This window comes from Peromyscus leucopus, chromosome 3 (assembly GCF_004664715.2).
Source record: "Peromyscus leucopus breed LL Stock chromosome 3, UCI_PerLeu_2.1, whole genome shotgun sequence".
In the NCBI taxonomy this organism is placed as follows: domain Eukaryota; kingdom Metazoa; phylum Chordata; class Mammalia; order Rodentia; family Cricetidae; genus Peromyscus; species Peromyscus leucopus.
Genome location: NC_051065.1, coordinates 70,229,635 through 70,249,350, shown reverse-complemented (window position 1 = coordinate 70,249,350; position 19,716 = coordinate 70,229,635). Strand labels below are relative to the sequence as shown.

The following is a 19,716-nucleotide window of genomic DNA, read 5'->3' as shown; positions in this document are numbered from 1 at the left end:
TGAGAGTTCAGCCTGTCCCTTCAGGGAGCCAGACCTGAACAAGGGTTTTATTTTTTAAGCTCAGACTTTTATTCTGTGTTCTTGGAAGAATATCAACTCCTGCTTTGCAGGAGTCCTCCATCAGATGAGCTTTGTGTGCTCCCCTTCCCGTCCTCCCTACAGTTCTTCCTTGCTTCTTTGGGGAGCCCCATTCTACAGAAATACTGTGCTTCCAGAACATCTTTCCTTTCTTGGCCATTACAAAATGCTTTGTAACAAATTCCTCTCCGTGTCAGGAAAATAATCTTCTGCGGGAGAGTTGGAGGCTCCTTAACTGTCGTTCTGAATATTTCTGCACAGTCCCTCATAGGTCCGTGGAAATCTGTGTTTTGAGAGCGCTGTTCTTTGTGTTATGTAAAGTGCTTTAATTTGCTGCCTTTTGTATGTCTTACTGCAGTCAGCTCTAGTGAGGAACCATCGCTTCTGTCTTCTTCGGGATTGATCAGTCTCCCTGGGCTCCTGCCAGGGTGGAAGCTTCTTTCGGCTGGGCCTGCTTCAAGGCTCGGCCTTCCTCTGTCTTTCATCATATTCAGTCTCTGGGAGGGAGGTGATGGACGTGATTTTTCCATTTGCAAGCTGCTTTCCAACAGAAAGAAAAATGTAAGGGGCAAATGCCACGCTTTCCATTTTCTGTGGCCATTACAAAATTGACTCTTCTGTTTTTTAGCAGTGGACACTATTTTCAGGGAGGATATGTTATTGTCAGTCACGATACTTTGTCACTGAGGAAGGAGTGTTAAAAACAAGAATATATGTCAGTATGACACCCGTGAGATTATCCTTCTCATAAGTTCCGTTTTACGTCAAAAGGTTAAAGTGCTGGTGAGTTAACTAACGGCTTTATGAGCAAGTGATATGCAGAGAGTCTATCCTGACAGGACGAGCTTGGGCTCTGGAAGCAGACTGCCCAGGTTCATATCCTGCCCCTCCTTCATCCAGCTGTGTTCACTGCACTGGTTACTGAAATGCTTCCATCATGCCTCTATTTCTTCATCTGGAAAATGGGAATAATAGTGTACATTCCTCAAAGGGTTTTGAGGATTGAGTGAGATTTAAGTATGAAGTACCCAGTAGTCTTTGCACACAGCAAGTCCTCAGATTATTATTCTAATGACTACCAATATAAATCTGCTATGCAGTGTGCAGTGTGTTGGGCACTTTACCGCATTTTGCCCTCACAGGAATTCTCTAGGGTACACTTTGTAATTTTGTTTTCCTGATGAGAAAATTGAAATTGAGCAAGTGTGATTTGGCAGAATCCGTAAAGCCAGTGAAAGAAGGTGATGACTCCTGGAGTACAACTTTTGTTTGCATTTATGTCCTTTCATTGACCTTCTTGAGCATAAAAGTGGGATAAATTCCTGCCTTAGTCATTTCACTATAATTATTCACTTTGCTGCTGTTTGGTGAGGCAGACCATGTTTTCAAATTTAAAAGGTAAATGATATTTGAAGATACAAAATTCTGATTAACTTACATCCAAATGATAATAAAACACTGAACTTTTTTTTTTTTGAGATAGAGTCAGAGCCAAAGATGATCTTGAATTTGTCATCCTCCTGCCTCCACCTCCTAAGTGCTGAGCATAGAGTCATGCACCTTTAAGTCATGTCTGCTTTATGAAGTGTTAGGACTCGAATATAAGGCTTCCTGCATGCTAGGCGAGCACTCTGTCAGATAAGCTGCAGTCCTGGTCCTAGAACACTCAACGTTGTGAAGTCATATGTGAGGGGCTCAGGCTGCAGATAACAGACTCTCAGAGTCTGTCCCTGGACCAGCAGCACGGACTGGCAACTTGACATTCAAAGATTCCCCCAAATCTAGTGAAACAGAACCTATTTCTGATACCTGTTGAAGTCTTCAGAGCACTGTCCTGGGCGAACAACACATGTAGGTGATCAGCAGGGATGTTGATGTGGCTCATCCTGAAGTCTCAAACTGGAAGTTATACATAGTGGTGAAAGCATACAATAGCAATAGAAAAGTCTAGGTGGGGCTGTTAATTGATAAGTGCTTCACAAATATTAAACATTCACTGTTGTGTGCTTGGTCCTTTCTATTCCTTGGACTGAGGCCTTCTAGGCACCGGTAGCTATTGTAGTTGGACACAGCCAACTAAGCCCAAAGAACTGAGGGACTTAGAGTGACTCTCCAGCTCCAATTAGGATGGTTGATTTTTCTGCTATCAGCAACTTGGGACCTTCAATCAAGAGGGGCTGATGCAAAGTGTATGTAGGGGTCAGAGCAGCAGGAGATGGCTTACTGGGTAAAGCACTTTGAGGATCAAAGTTTGGGTCCCAAGAACCCATGCAATGTCACATGTGGTAGCGTGTGTCTGTAACCCCAGTGCTCCTTTTTGTAAGAGAGGCAGTGGAGACAGGAGAATTCCTGGGAGATCGCGTGGCTTACACAGCAGCAAACAAGAGACTGTATTTCAAACAAGGTGGAAGGCGAGAACCAAGACGCAAAATTGTCCTTTGACCTCTGTGCACTAACACCTGTGAATATGTACACACATACACACACACACACACACAGATAAAAAATTCAGAGAGGATAATAAGGGAATAAAATAGTTATACTATCACACCTTTCTGCTTCAGATAGAGGCTACGCATGACAGAAACATTGAAAAGGAGTGGGGCTGAAGGATATAGGAAATAAATCGGGAAGCTGTTCAACTCTACCCAGTTGAGCTGTGGAGGGGAAATGGACAAAAGTAGTTGTCGTCATAATCTATGATAAGCAGTGGGGAGCTGAGCCATCATCTGGATATATTTGATAGACTTGAAGTCAGACTCCAAAACTACAAAGAAAGAATAGACACAAATGAATGCTATTAAAACCCATAAGCATTTAAAATTTCTGTTTGGATTTTAATTGTACACAAACTCAGTGAGAGAGAAAGGTCAGGGGGATGAAAATATATCAGTTTCTTTGTGTATTTAATTTAATGCTAGAATGTATTTAATGAATGTAGCTTTTGAAGAGACCTCTGAAAATACCTGAAATTTATAGATTATGATCAGTATAATAAAAACTATATAATAGCATTTCTTTGTTTCTGGACGTAGTAAGGAGAGTAGCTCAGAGAAAACGACTCAGTCTCAGTGTTATTTACTCCTTCTCTGTCAGAATTATTCTCCAACTGCTGATCTTAGTAAGCGCTACCAGAAGCCCAAGTGGAATGCCTGGCTAGTCAAATCCATGTAACTTTGATTGGACAAACATTCTTCGAAACCGTTTCATCCCACCCCCTGTGCTGGTCTGTGGTAATATAAAGAAGCTCTCGGGGAGCTCACGCCTGGAGGAAGGTAGATTAGGAAACAAATGTGTGCAGCGGGCAGGACACGAATGGAGGGCTTTATGCATGCACGAACACACAGGAAACAGAGGCTAGTTGCCTGCTGGGCGTGGGGAAAGCCTCCTGGTTGTGAGATTGATTGAGCCCTGTCTTCAAGAGCAGTAGGACTTATATTTGGCTTCTGGCCCAGGTGAAACTACATCACAAGAGGACTTGAAAATGAAGTCGCTGAGCTGCCTATTTGGAGTCAACTATGAAGAGTGGGGGAGGTGTTAGAAGTAGGCGGAGTCTTGCCATAAAATTTGAACTTCTGTAGAGACGAGACTAGGAGTTTGTAGTGTCTGAAGTTGGGCTAACTGATGTAGACTTGGAGAGGGTTGCTATTCGACGGCTCATTGGTAAGTGAGCTTGGGTAGAAAGGAGGACTAAGCTGTGGCGGCTTCCCAGGGCTGTTCTGAAGAGGGCACCTAGTGTTCACCTCAGGCAGACTCTGTAAATTAATTCTAGGTCATCTGAGACTTTGAAGCTACACTACTCTGTAAGTGTCCCAGAGTCCTTCTCCCACCTGGAAGATGGAACCCTGATTATTTGGACTCAGTACGAGTCACAGGAGTGATAGGCAGTAGCAGGATTTTTGTAGAACTGGTGACCAGGACTCTCATTGGATAACAGTCTACAGCTGTGCCCACTGGTACTAATTAATTGATTTTGTGGGTGTCTTTGGGCATTCCTGTGGTCATTGCCTTGGAGGATGAGATACAGGCCTGCTCTCAAATTGGCTGAAGCCATGGGTCAAATCTAATCAGGCAAAATATTATAGGATGTCCCCTTGCTCCAAAAGTCTAGTTGCAAAATGTAAGAAAAGTAAGACTTTGCTTTATAGGAAAAAAAAAAAAAAAACCACAAAGAGATTTTAGTTACCAACTCAGTATGAGTCAACAGTATAACACAATTCAATCCTGAGATTTCGTGCTTGGGAAACATAAAATGATGGTTAGTGTTCTGGGCTAGCAAGATAATATTTTTTTTTTTCATATGGTGGATAAACACTGTTTAGATATTTAACTAAACCTACTCTGGAAAATACAGGGCAGCATTCTTTAAAAAAAAGAAAGAAAGAAAAGTGTGTTAAGGATCCCTCGGTAGTTTTAAGAATGATTGAGACTTCTGGAAGCTTTTGTTTGTGAAGGTTACACTGCTCAGTGTCTGTGTATCAGAATTAAAACTGAGACTTTTTTAAATGTTTTTTTCTTTTCTGTTTTTGTTTTTGCTTTTGATTTTTGAGACACAGTTTCTCTGTGTAGCTCTAGCTGTCTTGGAACTAGATCTGTAGACCAGGCTGGCCCCAAACTCACAGAGATCCACCTGCCTCTGCCTGCTAAGTGCTGGGATTAAAGGCACGCACTACCACTGTCCAGCTAAAAATGTTGATTTTTAAATGAACTTTAAAATCACAATGATAAACTTAATACATATGTACAACTTATTTCTAGAGAAAAACACCTTAGGCTTTTTTCCCCTTAGAACTAGTGAGAGGAAGCGTCTATGATTTGCATATGTTCAGCTCTCTGCAAGTCTCTCTAATGGAAGACGTTTGGACTCTCCTATCTGCTTCCACATTTAGTATGCTGTGAGGTTGATTCAAATCAAGTCCAGTCAACCATAGAAGGGCAAGAGAGGTCCTGCGATGGCCCTTGCAGGTCATTCTGCACATTCCTATTGCTGATCCCAGACTCCACAGGCAACAGTGGAAGCCTGGGTATAGGTGGGTCTGAAAGAACATCAGTGAATTGTCCATGCTTTTAAAGTTCAAAAGTCTGTCTTGCACTTGAACAGATCTTTACCCTTGTGTGAGTTGATGGCACCAGACAGACATTTGTCATTTGGAAAATGTTGGTTCCCTACATTATTCAGAATCCAAATGTGGACACAATTTTTGAAGCGTACTTTGTTACTATCATCTCTCCCTAGGAAAGTCTCTCGTGCTAGAGACTGTTGGTGGCTTACAGTGGGGGTTGTAGGTTTCTAAAATTGTAGTGTTTGCTTGAATTCTGTCATTGGAAGTAAACGTTGTCATTTGTGTCCCCAAACAACACATTCACTTTATTTCTAAGACAGCCTCTGCCAGATTCTCAAATTGAGATAACTGTAGTCTGTCGGTCATTCAAGTAAGAATGGTGTCCATGAAGTGGAGGAAGCAGCCAGAGCTGTGTCGTGTGAGCCTGTATTAATAAGACTGTTTTTAATGGAGATTATTGTAGGCACTTACAGAGCAAGTGAGATAGTCACATTATAGTTAAATAATCTAATCACTAACTTCATTTTGATTAGGTAGTATTTTTTTTGCTTAATGAAATTTGAACAACCTACTTTGACAAAATTTATTTTCTAAAAAAGGATTAAAAGTAATTTATAAATAACATACACATTTAGGGAAAAATGTATGGGGATAATAAAATACATATACATTTGAGATTTTTGTGTGTGTGTGCATTGGTGTTTTTCCTGCATGTATATATGTGTGAGGGTGTTGGATCCCTAGAACTGGAGTTACAAACAGTTGTGAACTGCCATGTGGGTGCTGGGAATTGATCCTGGGTCCTCTGGGACAGGAGTCGGTTCTCTTAACTGTTGAGCCATCTCTCCAGTCCCGAGATATTCTTAATAAAAAAATTTTTAAAAGAGAAAACCTTACTAAATAAACATGGCCTACAAGATATCAATAGTAGTTGTGTTTAAATCAGTATAATTTTTAAAAATTAATTTTTCTTCTCACTGCTATTTTTCTATTTTCTAGCCATGTGTAGATCATGCTTTTATAATTAGAATAATAAGGAAAAGTTAATTTACATTAAAAAGGAACTGTAATTATATCAGAAATGCACAACCAAAAAGAACTGTTTATAACAGAAATTATTTAATTTGACTTTGTTAGGTTAAGAAAATTTTTAGCATTAAATTTTTAACAAATTTAGAAGGCAGCAAAGAGTCTTCTATTACACCAGGATCTATGTTAGTTTTATTCTATTTTGTTTGCCTTTTTTTTTATTTATTGAGAATTTCATATGAGTGCTATGTTTATATCATTTCCTTCCTCCATTTCCTCCCTCTACCTTCTCTGGTTACTTCTCAAATTCACAGCCTCTTATTCTTTAATTACTATTGCTACACACACACACACACACACACACACACACACAAATTTATAAATATAACCTGCTGAGTTCATTTAGGGTTGCTCATTTGTATATATTTAGGGCTGACTGCTTAAGATCGGATCTCCTATGAGTGGGCTCATTCCTGGAGAAGACTGCCTCTCCCTTTCTCAGTAGCCATCGTTTGCCTGGAGCTCTTGATCTACAAGTAGAGCCCTGTGAGATCCCCCATCCATTTTGGCAGTAATGTGTAACGTTATTGCCTTAATGTATGCTGTCCAACAAAAAAGAAAAATCTTCTTGAAGTATCATATATACATAACCAAATGTTTTGGATTTATAAGCCTTTCTGGACCTCACTCTTCCTCATTGTCAAACTTTTCTATCTCTTGCCTGTATGTGTCCTTTTGACTTTCCTTCTTTTTTACAAACTTTCCTCCAGCCTGCATAGCTTACCACCGACTTGGAGAAGGAGTACAGGGTACTGGGCTGTGTGTGGAGCCCCCTCCCCAGTACTGTGCCCATCTTTTACGTCTTAACACAAGGACTGGCATTTTGTGTTTTCTGTCCCCACATGCCACACGTTCGTCTACTCAGGGATGGACATTTTGCTTACAGTGCCCTAGAGCCTGAGCCCTTGATGAGCTGTGCAGGTTGGCTCATGGCTCCAACGTGGAGGTGAGGTCTTTCAAGTCTTGTGTATAGGAAGACCGCGTCATGTCATCTTCTCCATTTCCATGTAAGCCTGCTTCCTTACTGAGTGGAAGGCAGAGAGGAAGCTTGCTGACTTGGACACAAATCTGCTTTCAGTTATGACTTAGTTAAAAACTAGTGAATTTTGGGTCCTGTGTTGGTGTTAGGGACGTTTGAGGGTGTGAAAATCCTGAGCTAAAGACAGAGCTAGGAAAACAGCAAAGGCGAAACTGTATGATTTCAGCATCACAAATTATTATTCTATTTCCAGAACTACACTAAAATAAATGAATGAATGAATTATTCTATTTCCAGAACTACACTAAAATGAATGAATGAATGAATGAAAAATAAGTAAATAAATAAATAAATAAATAAATAAATAAATAAATTAAATAAATGGTTTCAGATACACTTTGTGGTGGTGTCTAGCCTGCCCACCTATGTGAAAATGTCTTCCATGTCCATAAACAGCAGATACTTAAGAAAACAATCGACCATACAGTGAAGGGTGTGTGTGTGTGTGTGTCTTTGAAAATATTTGTACTTGAAATTACTGACAAATGCTCTCAATAAGTTGCAATTTTAGTGAAAGTCAAAGAAGAGACACTGTGCCTTTCTTGTGTGTGCCTGGAGTTTAACCCTCTCTTATAAATGTCCTAACTGGATGTCACTTGAGCAAGTTATTCAGGCTCCACAAATTTCATTATTTGCATTCACAAAATAATGAAGATGCAAGTGCTTAGCATTGCCTCATAGAATTATTGGAGTATTTAGTTACATAATGGATTTAAACATGAATAATATGGTTATTTAAGCAATAAATACTAACTATTCTTGAGAGAAAAACCCACACATGATTACATAATCAAGTGAAGTCTGGGTAAGTGTGATCTAAACTGAAACCCTGTTTCAGAGAATAGTTTTTTCTTTTAAAATACATTGTAGGAGTTTACTCTACCAGTTGAGCTTAAATCCGTTGTAATTCAGTAACCAAGAGCACTGTTTTCTGAAGGCAGTCCATGGGGAACCTAATCATTGTGTGAGTCAAGTCAGTGACTGGACGGGACTGGAAAGTCAGCCATTGGCTGCTGACTCACTCACCTTGCCTCGGCGCTGGCCAAGTGTCGGTAGCCTTTCTCCAGCATGCTCTGTTAGCCTTCTTCTCTTTGTTTATTTTTCCTAAAAGTAAGGACGTTAGTAAGCTAGAAACAGCAGTATCACAAGTGTCACACAGCTGCACAGACTGGTGACCCTTGCTAGGATACTAATCTATCTGCTAGGAAACGGTCATTTTTCAAATTAAATAGATTAATGTAAAGCGAGGGGAAGTCCCGCTTCTTCACAGTAAAGCATTTCTTAACATGGATTTTCCTAAAAAGATTTGGAAGGACTTGGCTCTGTTCTTCCTCCTGTCCTGGCTCAACCTAGGACCGAGGTCAAGAACCCTTTATAAAGAAGTGGCTGCAGCTGGGCTCCGGGACGGTGTGGGTTGAAGGCTTCTGAAGCCCCCCTTTCTGACAGGTGTAGAGGAGCCTTTTCTGACCACCAGACATTTCTAGAACACACCGACTAGCAGGTGCTGACTGCGTTTGATTGTCTTTGGCACTTAGCTTGCTTTATTTTCATCTTGTCTGATCACAAAACAACCTCCGATGATTCTTCTAACACCGTGTGATTGGAATAATAACTCCGTGTGTTGGAGAGCTTGTGTTGCAGCTGAGAGGCATGTAAATACAAGCTGCTTATTTGCAACAAGCTTCCAGATTTGCAATATGATTGCTATGGAAACCACATAATGAAAACCTTCTAACCATCTGTGTGGCTTGATGGATTTTACTGCATAGCTGAGCTGTTTTTGTTTACTGTTATTAAAATGTTGAATGGAATATATTAACACACAAACATGGACTATTTGAGATATTAATTAGTATTATATAATGGCATTGTGCCTCAGCATGAAAATAAAATATATTTAATAATAAATCTAAGTAAAATAACATGTGAACGTATGTATTTCTAATATGGAGTGAAGGTAATTATTGCCTGGAATTTTGGTTCTCCTTCTGCAGCTTTTAGTGGCATGGGGAGGTTTTCTCCGTTAAGAAATAAACTTTACGACTTCCATGATTTTCGGATCCACTTGTTCCCAGTATTTAGTCAGCAGCTTCCTTTGTGCCAGGCTCTAGTCAATAGTCATTGTGAATATTCTCCTCTCAGATTAAAAACATAAAATTTGAGTTTGTCTTTTATGTGGAAGCTATTTGTATTGTTAGGCCAAGATGAATGAGTTGTTGACTCTTCCTTAGAAAACTTGACGGATGGATTGCACAAGGCTTTCACCTAAAATGTCAGTACAGTTTGGAAATGCAAGCAGGCATCGTCGTTGTAGAAGCATCGCATGCTCCACAACACTGCCTACAAGGGTGACCTCACAGAGACTTTTCTGCAAATACTGGTGCTCACATATTTTAATGTCATTGTTCTGATGATTTAATACTACATTGCATAGAGACAAAGTTTTCCCATACCAGTACAATCCTTAGCATATATTATAGATACATTTTAATAAAGTAAAGATACATTTGTGATAATAAATTCTTCAGATTTTATTGTTAACTTTGCCAAGAACACTTTCCATTTAGTTCTTACAGTTATTTTTATGGCATATTGATGCTAATGTTGAATGGTGAGTCCAAATCCTAGTTTCTTCTTAAAAGCCCAAAATAGTGCCTCCTACCCAGCTGTGGCTTTGTTTGACTAAGTGCCCTTATGGTCTTTACCCCTTAACACTGGATTTGTGGCCGGGCTGGAGAGAGTGGATACAAATTAGAAAGAAAGGCAAGGCAAGGCCTGTCTTTGGCCTTTAAAAACAAATGTACCATCTGTAAAAAGAGCAGGTGGGATTAACTGTGAAGTTCTGCCTTCGGAGCTGATGGGAGAACACCCTATAAACAGCCCGCTGGTGATAAGTAGTCCTTGAGATTTGGCCAGAGTGAGGTGACGGTTGTTAAAAGAAGTGTCCTGTATTAAATTACCGAGGTTAACTCAGCAGTGTGCATAAAGACAAACAGTTCCAGCTGCTCCTTATTTTGGAGCTTTTATTATTTTGTCTGAGTTGAATTATATAAACTCAAACCACTTATATTTGACTTCTAAGCACAGTAAGTCTGAAGGCTGCTTCAAATCCTGGTGTTGATTAATCACTAGTTAAAATGTACAGGAGACTTTCCTAACACTTTATAGTTGCCCTTTTCTCTGGTATTAGCCCTATCCAGTTGCAAAAACAACCCCGTGTTCATCCCCCAACACAGATTATCCAGGCTAGCCTCTCAGTGACGGTATGGCCGTTTGTCCCCTCTAGTCTCTAAACCTGAGCCTGAAAACATTTAGGCAGACAGGCACAATGCTTATCGATTCTGGTTCCTCCACCTCTCACAACATCTCCTTCCCGTTTCCTCTGCCCCTTCAGTTCAGGACTTCCTTCCTCTTTATCTAGACACTCCACGCCCCTCATCCAGGCTGGCTGAGACAATGGGATCTGAGGATCACTTTTAAAGCAATTGTAGTCCTGCTCTGTCTGCTTAGACACCTTCTAGGATTCTCCCCGCCCACTAGACTGTCTGAAGGCTATAGCAAGATGTTCATGGATTCTAAAGTGGCCCCCATTTCTCACATTCTCGCTTATCTTGCTCTTCCCCCAGAATACCCTGTTCCTTTGTCCAGTGACTGTGACTGTGCCTTGTTAGTTCCTTCCCCTTGGGTCTCATCTCTTCCCCAGCAGGCTGTCAGCATCCTCAGGGTGGAAGCTCTTCCTCCCTTTGCCCTCCTGGCAAATGCTCCCTCCCACACATGGCTCTTCCTCAATGAAAACTGCTTGACCAGTTGATTGATTTCAGATTCATTCTGGCTACCAATGGATATCTTACATATATGTTGTGGATTATTCTTGAGTTAAGATATTTTTTAATTTAGTTTTTCTTTGGTGTGCCATTTGTTTGTATATCCTACATTAAATGTTTTTCAGTTTTTTAAAATAAGTCCTTAAGTAGGGAAAGTAATAAAAATGACAGTTTGATTGTTTTAAAAATTAAAAAAAATTCTTGCATGATTTTGTTACTTTGTTCCGTATCTTGAGAAGGGAATGTACTTGGAGTGTGTGGGAGAGCAAAGCCTTGACTACAGGGAGGATAAAGAGCATGGTCTATAACCATAGACTCAAGTTTGAATCCTGTGCTTTGGAAGAGTTCCACCTTCTGCATCTTAATTTACTGTCTGTGGAATGATGATTTGAACCATTCATCTATAAAGCCGTCTCTCCCATATATGTGACACCTAGTAGACCCACAGTATAATTTGGGGGGATTACCTTGAAGTGTTAGGACCCATCTTGTAAGAGGATTAAGTGAAGAAACCAGTGACCATGTCTTGCAATTGATGACTTAGAGGTTAGCTGTATTTTATATCACACATTTTCCCGTGCTGTCTTGATGTTTTAGGAACTGTGGTTTTATTGTAGTATTTCTATTACTCAGTATAATATAGCATATTTGTATAATGCTGGCTGCTGTTCTACTAGATTTAAGGGCTGGACTGGATTTAAAGTGGCTCCGGACAAGTTTCTCTAAGTATTTAAAACAAATATACAGCACATTAGTCCATATCTCACTTTGTATCAGGTCAGCTTAAGCCTTGCTGAGGTTGCTGCCTGGTTATTAACACAGGAATGAGGATCTTGAGTATCTCGTGCTCTTAAAGGTAATTATTTAAGTGCGATAGACTTGTCCGGCTCTGTAGTCTGGGTGGGTGCTGTGATGGACATGGACCTGTTAGTGTACCACTGATGCTGTTTGTTTGCAGAAGAGGAAGAAGACACTGCTTCAGTGAAGATGGACGAGCAAGGGAAGGGGAGTCGGGACAGCTTGCATTACCCGTCAGGTAGGCCTGGCCAAGCTTACTTTGGTTTGGTTCTAGTCACTTTCTGACTCTGAAGATGTTTGCACAGCTCCCCAGAGAAGTTGACTTGTTTGGTCTGTATGTCTTATGGCTGATGAGCTGCTTAGTCCCATTTAGGATGCATGAAAACCACTTGAGAAGGATTTATAAAGTAAGCCAATTTATACAAGGTATTCCTTCCTGAATTACTTTGTAATGACTCAATTAGCTTTCATTTCTGCACAAAGGAGATTTAGTTGCATAAATTAGCTTATCATCATTGAGGAAGTGTCACTGCTAAAGGACAGTTTATAGATACAACATGCAGTTGCTGTCAAACCTATAAGAATGTAATATAGACATCTGTGTATACTTTGTGCTTGAGCAGAACAGACTTCTGCCATTCAGAGACTAACAGGGGACAACAAGTTGCCCAGGGGACTGGCAATGTAGACATCTCTGAAAAGGTCAACTTGACACAGGCTCTGACAATCGACCCACAGCTCTGTCTTCTTTGATAAAAATCAGATAAACTTAAGACCGCTAATTGATCTGCAGCCTGTTTAAATGTTGGCCATGCATATCTTCATTGCATATGATTAACACACAAAGCAAATGAATTGGGGAAGAAATGCCAGAGTCCAGTGACAGCAGCTTAAAAATGAGAAGACTGGGACGGATATTCTGCATTATCCATTTCCACCTGGCACATGGCCCCAAGTCCTAATTATGACCGAGACTGGAAAATAACTGCGGACATGATGTACAAAGTCACACGATACAGACAACTTTTCTTGCTTGTTGTTATTTCCAAGTAGCACAAGATAAACTATCTGTAGCGCAAACATGAGGTTAGTTTGGATAAACCAGCAATTATTTTACAGGGAGAGAAGAGATGGCTGCCTTCTTATCAGGACTTTACACCTCTTCATAATCACATGTCAGATGGGGCAAGGTCTGCCCTGTCACCCCCGGGTCCTGTACAGAGCTGGAGCTCGGGTCACCTTCCCCTCGCTGATACGTCCATACATCACTCTTTTGAGCTGTCAGAAGCAGGGTGGACAGGCAGTGTGTGTTCAGGAAGTAGCTTTCCCGAGGCCTTCCTACCGTGACATATGGAAAGGAAACAGAGGCCTGATTCTGGACCTGGACAGGAAGGCGGGAGCAGGTTGCTGCAGAAGGCTTGGCTTGGCTTTTTTTTTTTTTTCTTCAGAAAGGAAACAAGGACAAAGTCATTAGGTGTTAGCACTCCTGCCCTGTACAAAACAGCTATGAAACATGGGGGCCAGCGAAGCCCCAGGCCCAATGCCTGATAGTAAAGTAGGTATAGATAGTTTAAGTTATGTATCACGGAACTTCTGCCAGAAGCATGCAGGGTTCTTTTTAAAATGTCTGTGCAAGGCATTGTCAGGCAAGGCCCTGCATTTGGTCCACATCACCACAAAGCAAAGCAAAAACATCTCACATGGTCATCTTCCAGGGCATAGGCTCACGCCTTTAATCCCAGCATTCGGGAGGCAGAGCCAGGTGGATCTCTGTGAGTTCAAAGTCAGCCTGGTCTGCAGAGCAAGATCCAGACAGGCTCCAAAACTACACAGAGAAACCTTGGCCTGGTTAAAAAAGAAAAAGAAAAAAGAAGAAGTTGTCCTCGCTTTTGTGAGCCTTCTGTGCTTTCCGAGCTGTATTTCTACATGACTTCCGTCTGTGTGTGTTTAGACACACTTAGATTTTAGAGATGAACTCGAGGGGCTTCCTACTTTCCACAAACAAGATTGCTCCTCGTTTTCTAGGCCCTGCATCCTTTCCCAAGGAGATGGGCTAATAGGCAGGCTGCTGACTCCTCCCTCGTTGTTAAGGCCTCCTCTTGACACCTAGACCCTCAGTCAAGTGTAGGTACAGCTGCTCAGCGCACACAGTTCTTCAGCAGCGCCCGCGTGTGGGACACGGAATTGAGGTAGGCTTGTGGATACTGTCAGCATCGAGATTCTCGAAGGCACAGTGGAAAATGCATCCCTCCCCAGCATCGCACATCACTGGCTCCGTGGCTTCCTTGCAGCAGTGAGGTTTAATGAAATGCTCCCGATGCACGTCTGGGGAGAGATGCATCTTGCACACGGTGGGGGTCTCTCCCCTCGCCCGCTTCTGTACCTCCCATTAGTGTTAATGGGAGTTTCTCCAAGTGTATCCAGGGAAGAGAAACCCCCAAGTGATAAGAGTGTGTATTAGAAATCACCATATACTCTTCTTTTTGTCCTTTCTTCCCCGCCCCGACTTTTAAAAAAAGTCCATTAAATGAAAAGTATTGTGAGGGGATCTGAAAAAGGAGGAAGTGTCTGGACCACTGGGGACCCACTGGGATCCTACAGTTTGGCCAAAAACCTCGACTTTAGTTTTTTGTTTTTTTTTTCTTCCATGTCTTTGAACCACGCCTAAGGCTGAGCAGCATGGGAACATGTCCGGGCCCCTACTGGGGAAACTTGTTCTTTCGACCTTCTGCCTCTTGGCTGGAACCGTGTGGAGGGCCTGGCATGTGAAATGATGTCATCCCCTCTGCTCTAGTTCCTTGACTCTCAAGCTGACACTGACAGACTGCGTGGGGTGCAGCATTTGACCCATTTAGTAGTTGATTTAATCTGACAAGAATGTTTCAACTTCTAAATCTCTATTTGTCTAAATAAGTGGTTTTTAAAAGAAATCAGTCACTTTATTATTAAGTGATTTTTTTTTTTTTTTCTAAAAAAAGAAAGAAATTGACGATGTTTGGAGCTATCTGGCCAGCTGGAGTGCCCTCTAGTGTCCATTTACAGAATTTATTTACTACAGGCTTGGGGGTGGGGGTGGGGTGGGGGGTTGGGGGGTGGCCACAAGCTTTGTTAGCTCTTGGTTGGATTCCCAGCTTGCACATGTCCCTGCTGGTGTCCTTGCTAGTTTTAGTGCTTCCAGCCTGAGTGCTGAAGTAGAGGAGCCGACATGATGTCTGTCTCTCTCAGCCTCCTCCTCCCCATCCTGTCCTTCTGCCCCCCCCCTTCAATCTTAAAAAATGAAAAATTAACAGGGGATTCTGTTAGGTTGTATTTTCTAGTCCTTGTTTATTTTCTCACAAATATAATTGAAAGGGCGCATCCTATAAATACTTAGATTTGATGTTATTTAGATTCTCTTTTAAAAAAAATGTTAAAGACCTTAAGGAGAGTTTTTAATCTTCTAATAAATTCATACTTTGTGAAAACCAGCACTGTGCTAACTGTGCTAATGTGACCAGTGGCTGAGATTGCCAAGAAGCCTGCTGTTTGAAAGCCACCTAACCAAACTAAGATGACAGCCTGATCTAGCATCCATCGCCACATTATCCCCTCAGATTCCAAGATGACATTCCCAAGATGGAAGTTGTCAGCACATATGTGTTCCGCCTGGCTAGTGAACACACGGACATCTTATGTCTTACTGATATTACTTGCATTCTTTTTTCCTGAACTCACCAAAACTCAATTATCATGAAATTAAAAACAGGAAACAGTTCTCGGTGTAACAAAAGCGTCCAGTGTACTGAAGTGCGTGCTGTGTTTGGGGAGGCCCGCCCACCCGCACTGTGAGTGACAAAGCATTTGTTACCCAGTTACTGTGGTGTTACAGGGCGGAGAGCACTAAATAATCAATCAGTTAATGGTGTGTATGGCAGTTTGAACACACCACATCCATTGTGCTTATGCCAGGAGAGGGATGAGCCGGCAACTCCGGTGGATGTTGCATGTTTATTCAGAACCCAGTGTCCTAGATCTGGCTGATCAAAATCTGTAATGGCCATTTCAAAGTTGCAAAAATATTTTAGAGACAGCTTTGAGGGACTTTGGGTACAAACGCTTTCTATTTGTGTATTAAAGTCTACTGTTATCATCACGGTTATCAAGTATTCCAAACTCTGTGAGATGGTCACTTCCCTTGTGTCTGTCCCATCTTGTAGACATTGCTGACTATTCGGTAAGGCCCGTTGTTCTTGGGAACACGTGGGAGTGGGCTTAGTAGGACTTGATAAAACCAGCAGAAAGCATTGTGCTGTTCCAATGCAAGTGCCATCACCGAGGGGTTTGCATTCAGAGTGGGAATGGAGGGACATGAAAAACCAAACCTTTTTGAAACGATCTTCATGAACATGCTTAGAGGAAGGCCTCTTGTGGATTCACTAGGATGTTCTGTGATTCACCAGAGCTGTTTAGACTTTCTGGCGGTCTGGGGTGATCCTTTCATTTCTGTTGGTTCAAGCCGTAACTCCAACTTTCTTTCTTTTTCTAGGAGATAGAAGCACTGATTATGCTAATTTCTACCAGGGCCTGTGGGACTGCACTGGAGCTCTTTCTGATGAGTTGTCCTTTAAGCGCGGTGATGTGATTTACATTCTTAGCAAGGTAAGAAGGTACCCCCAAAATGATAGCCAACAAGGGAAATGCATAGTTCACTTCTGCATTTGAATTTACAACACGAGGGAAAAATGCCAATCGGAATTCTTCTAGGTCCGTGTTAACAATTGGAAGTTGGAAATAATTAATTATTTTGTCAAGTGAAATATAATCAGAATTGAAACACAATCAGATAACAGGATTCAACTTACCAGTGTGTTTACCCATCACTCCAGCCCTTGGCAGGAATCCACCTGCTGCCTTCTCCAGAAACAATATACTTATGTGAAAGTTAGCATTGTAAGGTATTGGGTTATTAATTATGTTGTTCTTGCTTCTTCCTTCTCATTCTTCTGTGTGCTTATTCTGAGTTGCCTGCCATTCTCCACTGGAAGCATTGTGTTTATAGAAGAGGCTTTTCATCTTTGTGTAAACACATTGGTGTTCCGACAATTTAAAGGCAATGCTTTTCTATTCAGACAGGTTGGGGTAATTTTTTAAAGTTTAACACACTATATTTGCAAGTGTGGTGGCAGAGTATGTTGCCCCAAACTCATCTTTATATTCATAAGAATCATTTCTGCTGTTTGAGACATTGGACTGTAGAACCTGTCAGCTCTAAATATCAGGGTATACTCCTGCTACTGTGTATGAGTTCTCTTCATTTTCATTGAAAAATTTTCCTTCTGTACCATTAGGGATTTTAAAAAGTGTCTACTTTTTGAGACTATCTTAGCACCAAATGATGAATGGAAATGATTTGAATATAAGCAGGGAAATGTTAAGTAGGTCGTAAGTCTAACACTTTAATGTAATTGATCTGAGAATTTTTTGGATAGTTCAGAGGGATAAGATATATTAGATACAACTGGAATTTGAAAATAAGATCACATATTGGATTTTAACATTGGATGGCTGGTACAGAAAATCTTGACCCAGCTGGTCATAGCATCTTAGAGTGGGCATCTTAATGAAGATGGGCTGTTCTTGTTCTCCCAGGGACATGAGTCACGAGAGTGCAGACAGTACTTGAGCTGTAAGTCGTGACTCAGACTAGTTTTGACTAGTTTTTTCCTTCCCTCCTGCTTAATTCCACACCATAGTTAGGCATCCATAATACCAGGACACATTCGAGGCACCAAGAATTCCATAGGATTAGTCCTAAGCATTTGTAAATTGGTGGATTAAGGAATACTTAGAATAACTTAATACAGGGAGCTGCGATCTTGGCTTATTAAGATGTCCAAAACCAAGGCCCCTCACAGTTTCCCTGCTCATTAGTGTGTTGTTATTTCTTGTTGCTCCTGGAAAGACACTTTCGTTTCTTGGAAGCCACAGGTAAGTAACCAGCCCTACTACAACTCATTGCCAGTACCAGGAATTGAACCCACAGCCTTTCTCATGTTTATCAAGTGCTGTGCAGCTGAACTAGTGCCTCAGCCTCACTCCCACCCCTCAGCTCCCTAACTGGCTCAGACTGGTCTTGAACTCCAGTCCACGTCCCAATAGTGTGCTCTTGGGCACTGCCATGTGGTGTCGTATTCCACATGACAGCTTTTGGTTAAGTCTGTTATTAAACATTTAATTATCCTGATTTAAATCAGCAGCTTTTAAAAACTAATTATTTAACAGAATTAACCCTGTTTGGCCCAGTTCTTATCGGGAAACTTTCCTGAAGTCTTTTCCAAAATTTACCAAGTTCACTGTTTCTTTGACCAATGTGGCTGCAAGTATATAAAATTAAAGAGTTGACTAACTTCTACTTGAAATTTCCGATTCTCGGGGTAAACGGCACAGCCACTGTACTCCTTTTGCACATATGGAGGTTGTACAGCCCACATGGATCAGTTCTTAAGGCCTTCTTCATGAGTCAGCTTAGCTGCTGTAAAGCCCACACAGAACACCCATCCCCAGGACGGACAAAGTGGCGTGGGCTTGGCTCAGGTCCACCATTTTCTGTTCATGTGAAATTCAAAGTGTAGGCCTAGTGTGCTGGGCTTCCAGGATGCTGAGGATAGAAGTTTAGTTCTCAGAAACCAGTTTTGTAAAGACTGTAGTTTTATGTATAAAGCTTGATTTAGGAACTTGGGTTAGAGATGGCCCAGCTCATAGGCGGCATTCACTTCGATCTAAACATTTTAAAAGCTGTTATCAGGGAGAGAACCGTCCTCCTCATTCAGACCTTTGCAAGGCTTGATGTCCTGACATCAGTCAGCCCTTTGGGTTCCTTCTAGAGATGGGCATTTTAGCTCAGGCTAATTTGGGTTTTTGAAAGAAGAGCCAAGAAGGATTACTTGTTAGCCACCGAATCTTCCCCCATAGGCTGAATGATTTAGTGCTCACAGTCAGCAGCTGTGAACCTCAGAGAATGAAGTGGGGTGGGGGGAGGTATGGTTAGGATAAAGAGAACAGCCGTCCAGCTCTCCTGACAAGCCCCACATCCGCAGACTTGGCTGGGGCTGTTGACAGTCTGCTTGCCTTGGAGTGAGTGTGCTTGTGAAGACCCCCTTCTCTTCACTGGGTAGGCTCAGGAACTCTGGAGAATCTCTTGCAATTCTTTTTATTACTGTAACCTCACAGTTTTGTCCAAACTTTGGCAAACATAGACCTTATGTTAATATCATAACTGTGCTTAATTTCCAAATGCTTCAAATAATACATTGAGAACTCAAGATTTCCAGAACAAAGTTATGAATTTCTGAATCAAGGTAGGACCAGTATTGTATATTTTTAGAAGGATAAGCAGTTGAGTCAGTAAGATGCTCAGCAGGTAAAAGTGCCTACATTTGCTCCTACAACCTGAATTCAACCCGAGGCCCACACTGTGAAGGAGAGAGCTGACTTCTGTAAGTTGTACACACACTAAATAAACAATGAATTTGATTTTTTAAAGTATAAGCAGTATAAAAATCACTGCTTTTTTATATGCCTAATAATTGTTTAATCTTAGAGTATTATCTAGAGTTTTGTGACGATGGTATGCAATTTTGACCATTTTAATTTATTTGTTTACACCACCTAGTGGCTCAGAGCGAGCGGTGCAGGTGACTGCAGCCAGTGTGCACAGTCAAAATGGTGTCATTAATTCAACTTTAAATCTAGCTATGGGCTATTACTTTCCCATCGCATGTCAATAAAGTATTAGCATTAATCATGAAGAATTTTGTTCATCACTTTGAATTGTGTGGAAATTGTA

At 41.3% G+C, this 19,716-nt stretch overlaps 1 protein-coding gene across 2 annotated transcripts in view; it reads left to right on the top strand.

The window, feature by feature from the left end:
• The window catches only part of Skap2 (src kinase associated phosphoprotein 2), a 162,798-nt gene that overhangs the window by 129,191 nt on the left and 13,891 nt on the right, over positions 1 to 19,716 (top strand). For both annotated transcript variants that reach the window (XM_028864148.2, XM_037203754.1), the window contains exons 10-11: positions 12,052 to 12,129; positions 16,417 to 16,529. In XM_028864148.2, coding sequence (XP_028719981.1) covers positions 12,052 to 12,129; positions 16,417 to 16,529 — 191 coding nt within the window. The remainder of the gene's footprint in view (positions 1 to 12,051; positions 12,130 to 16,416; positions 16,530 to 19,716) is intronic.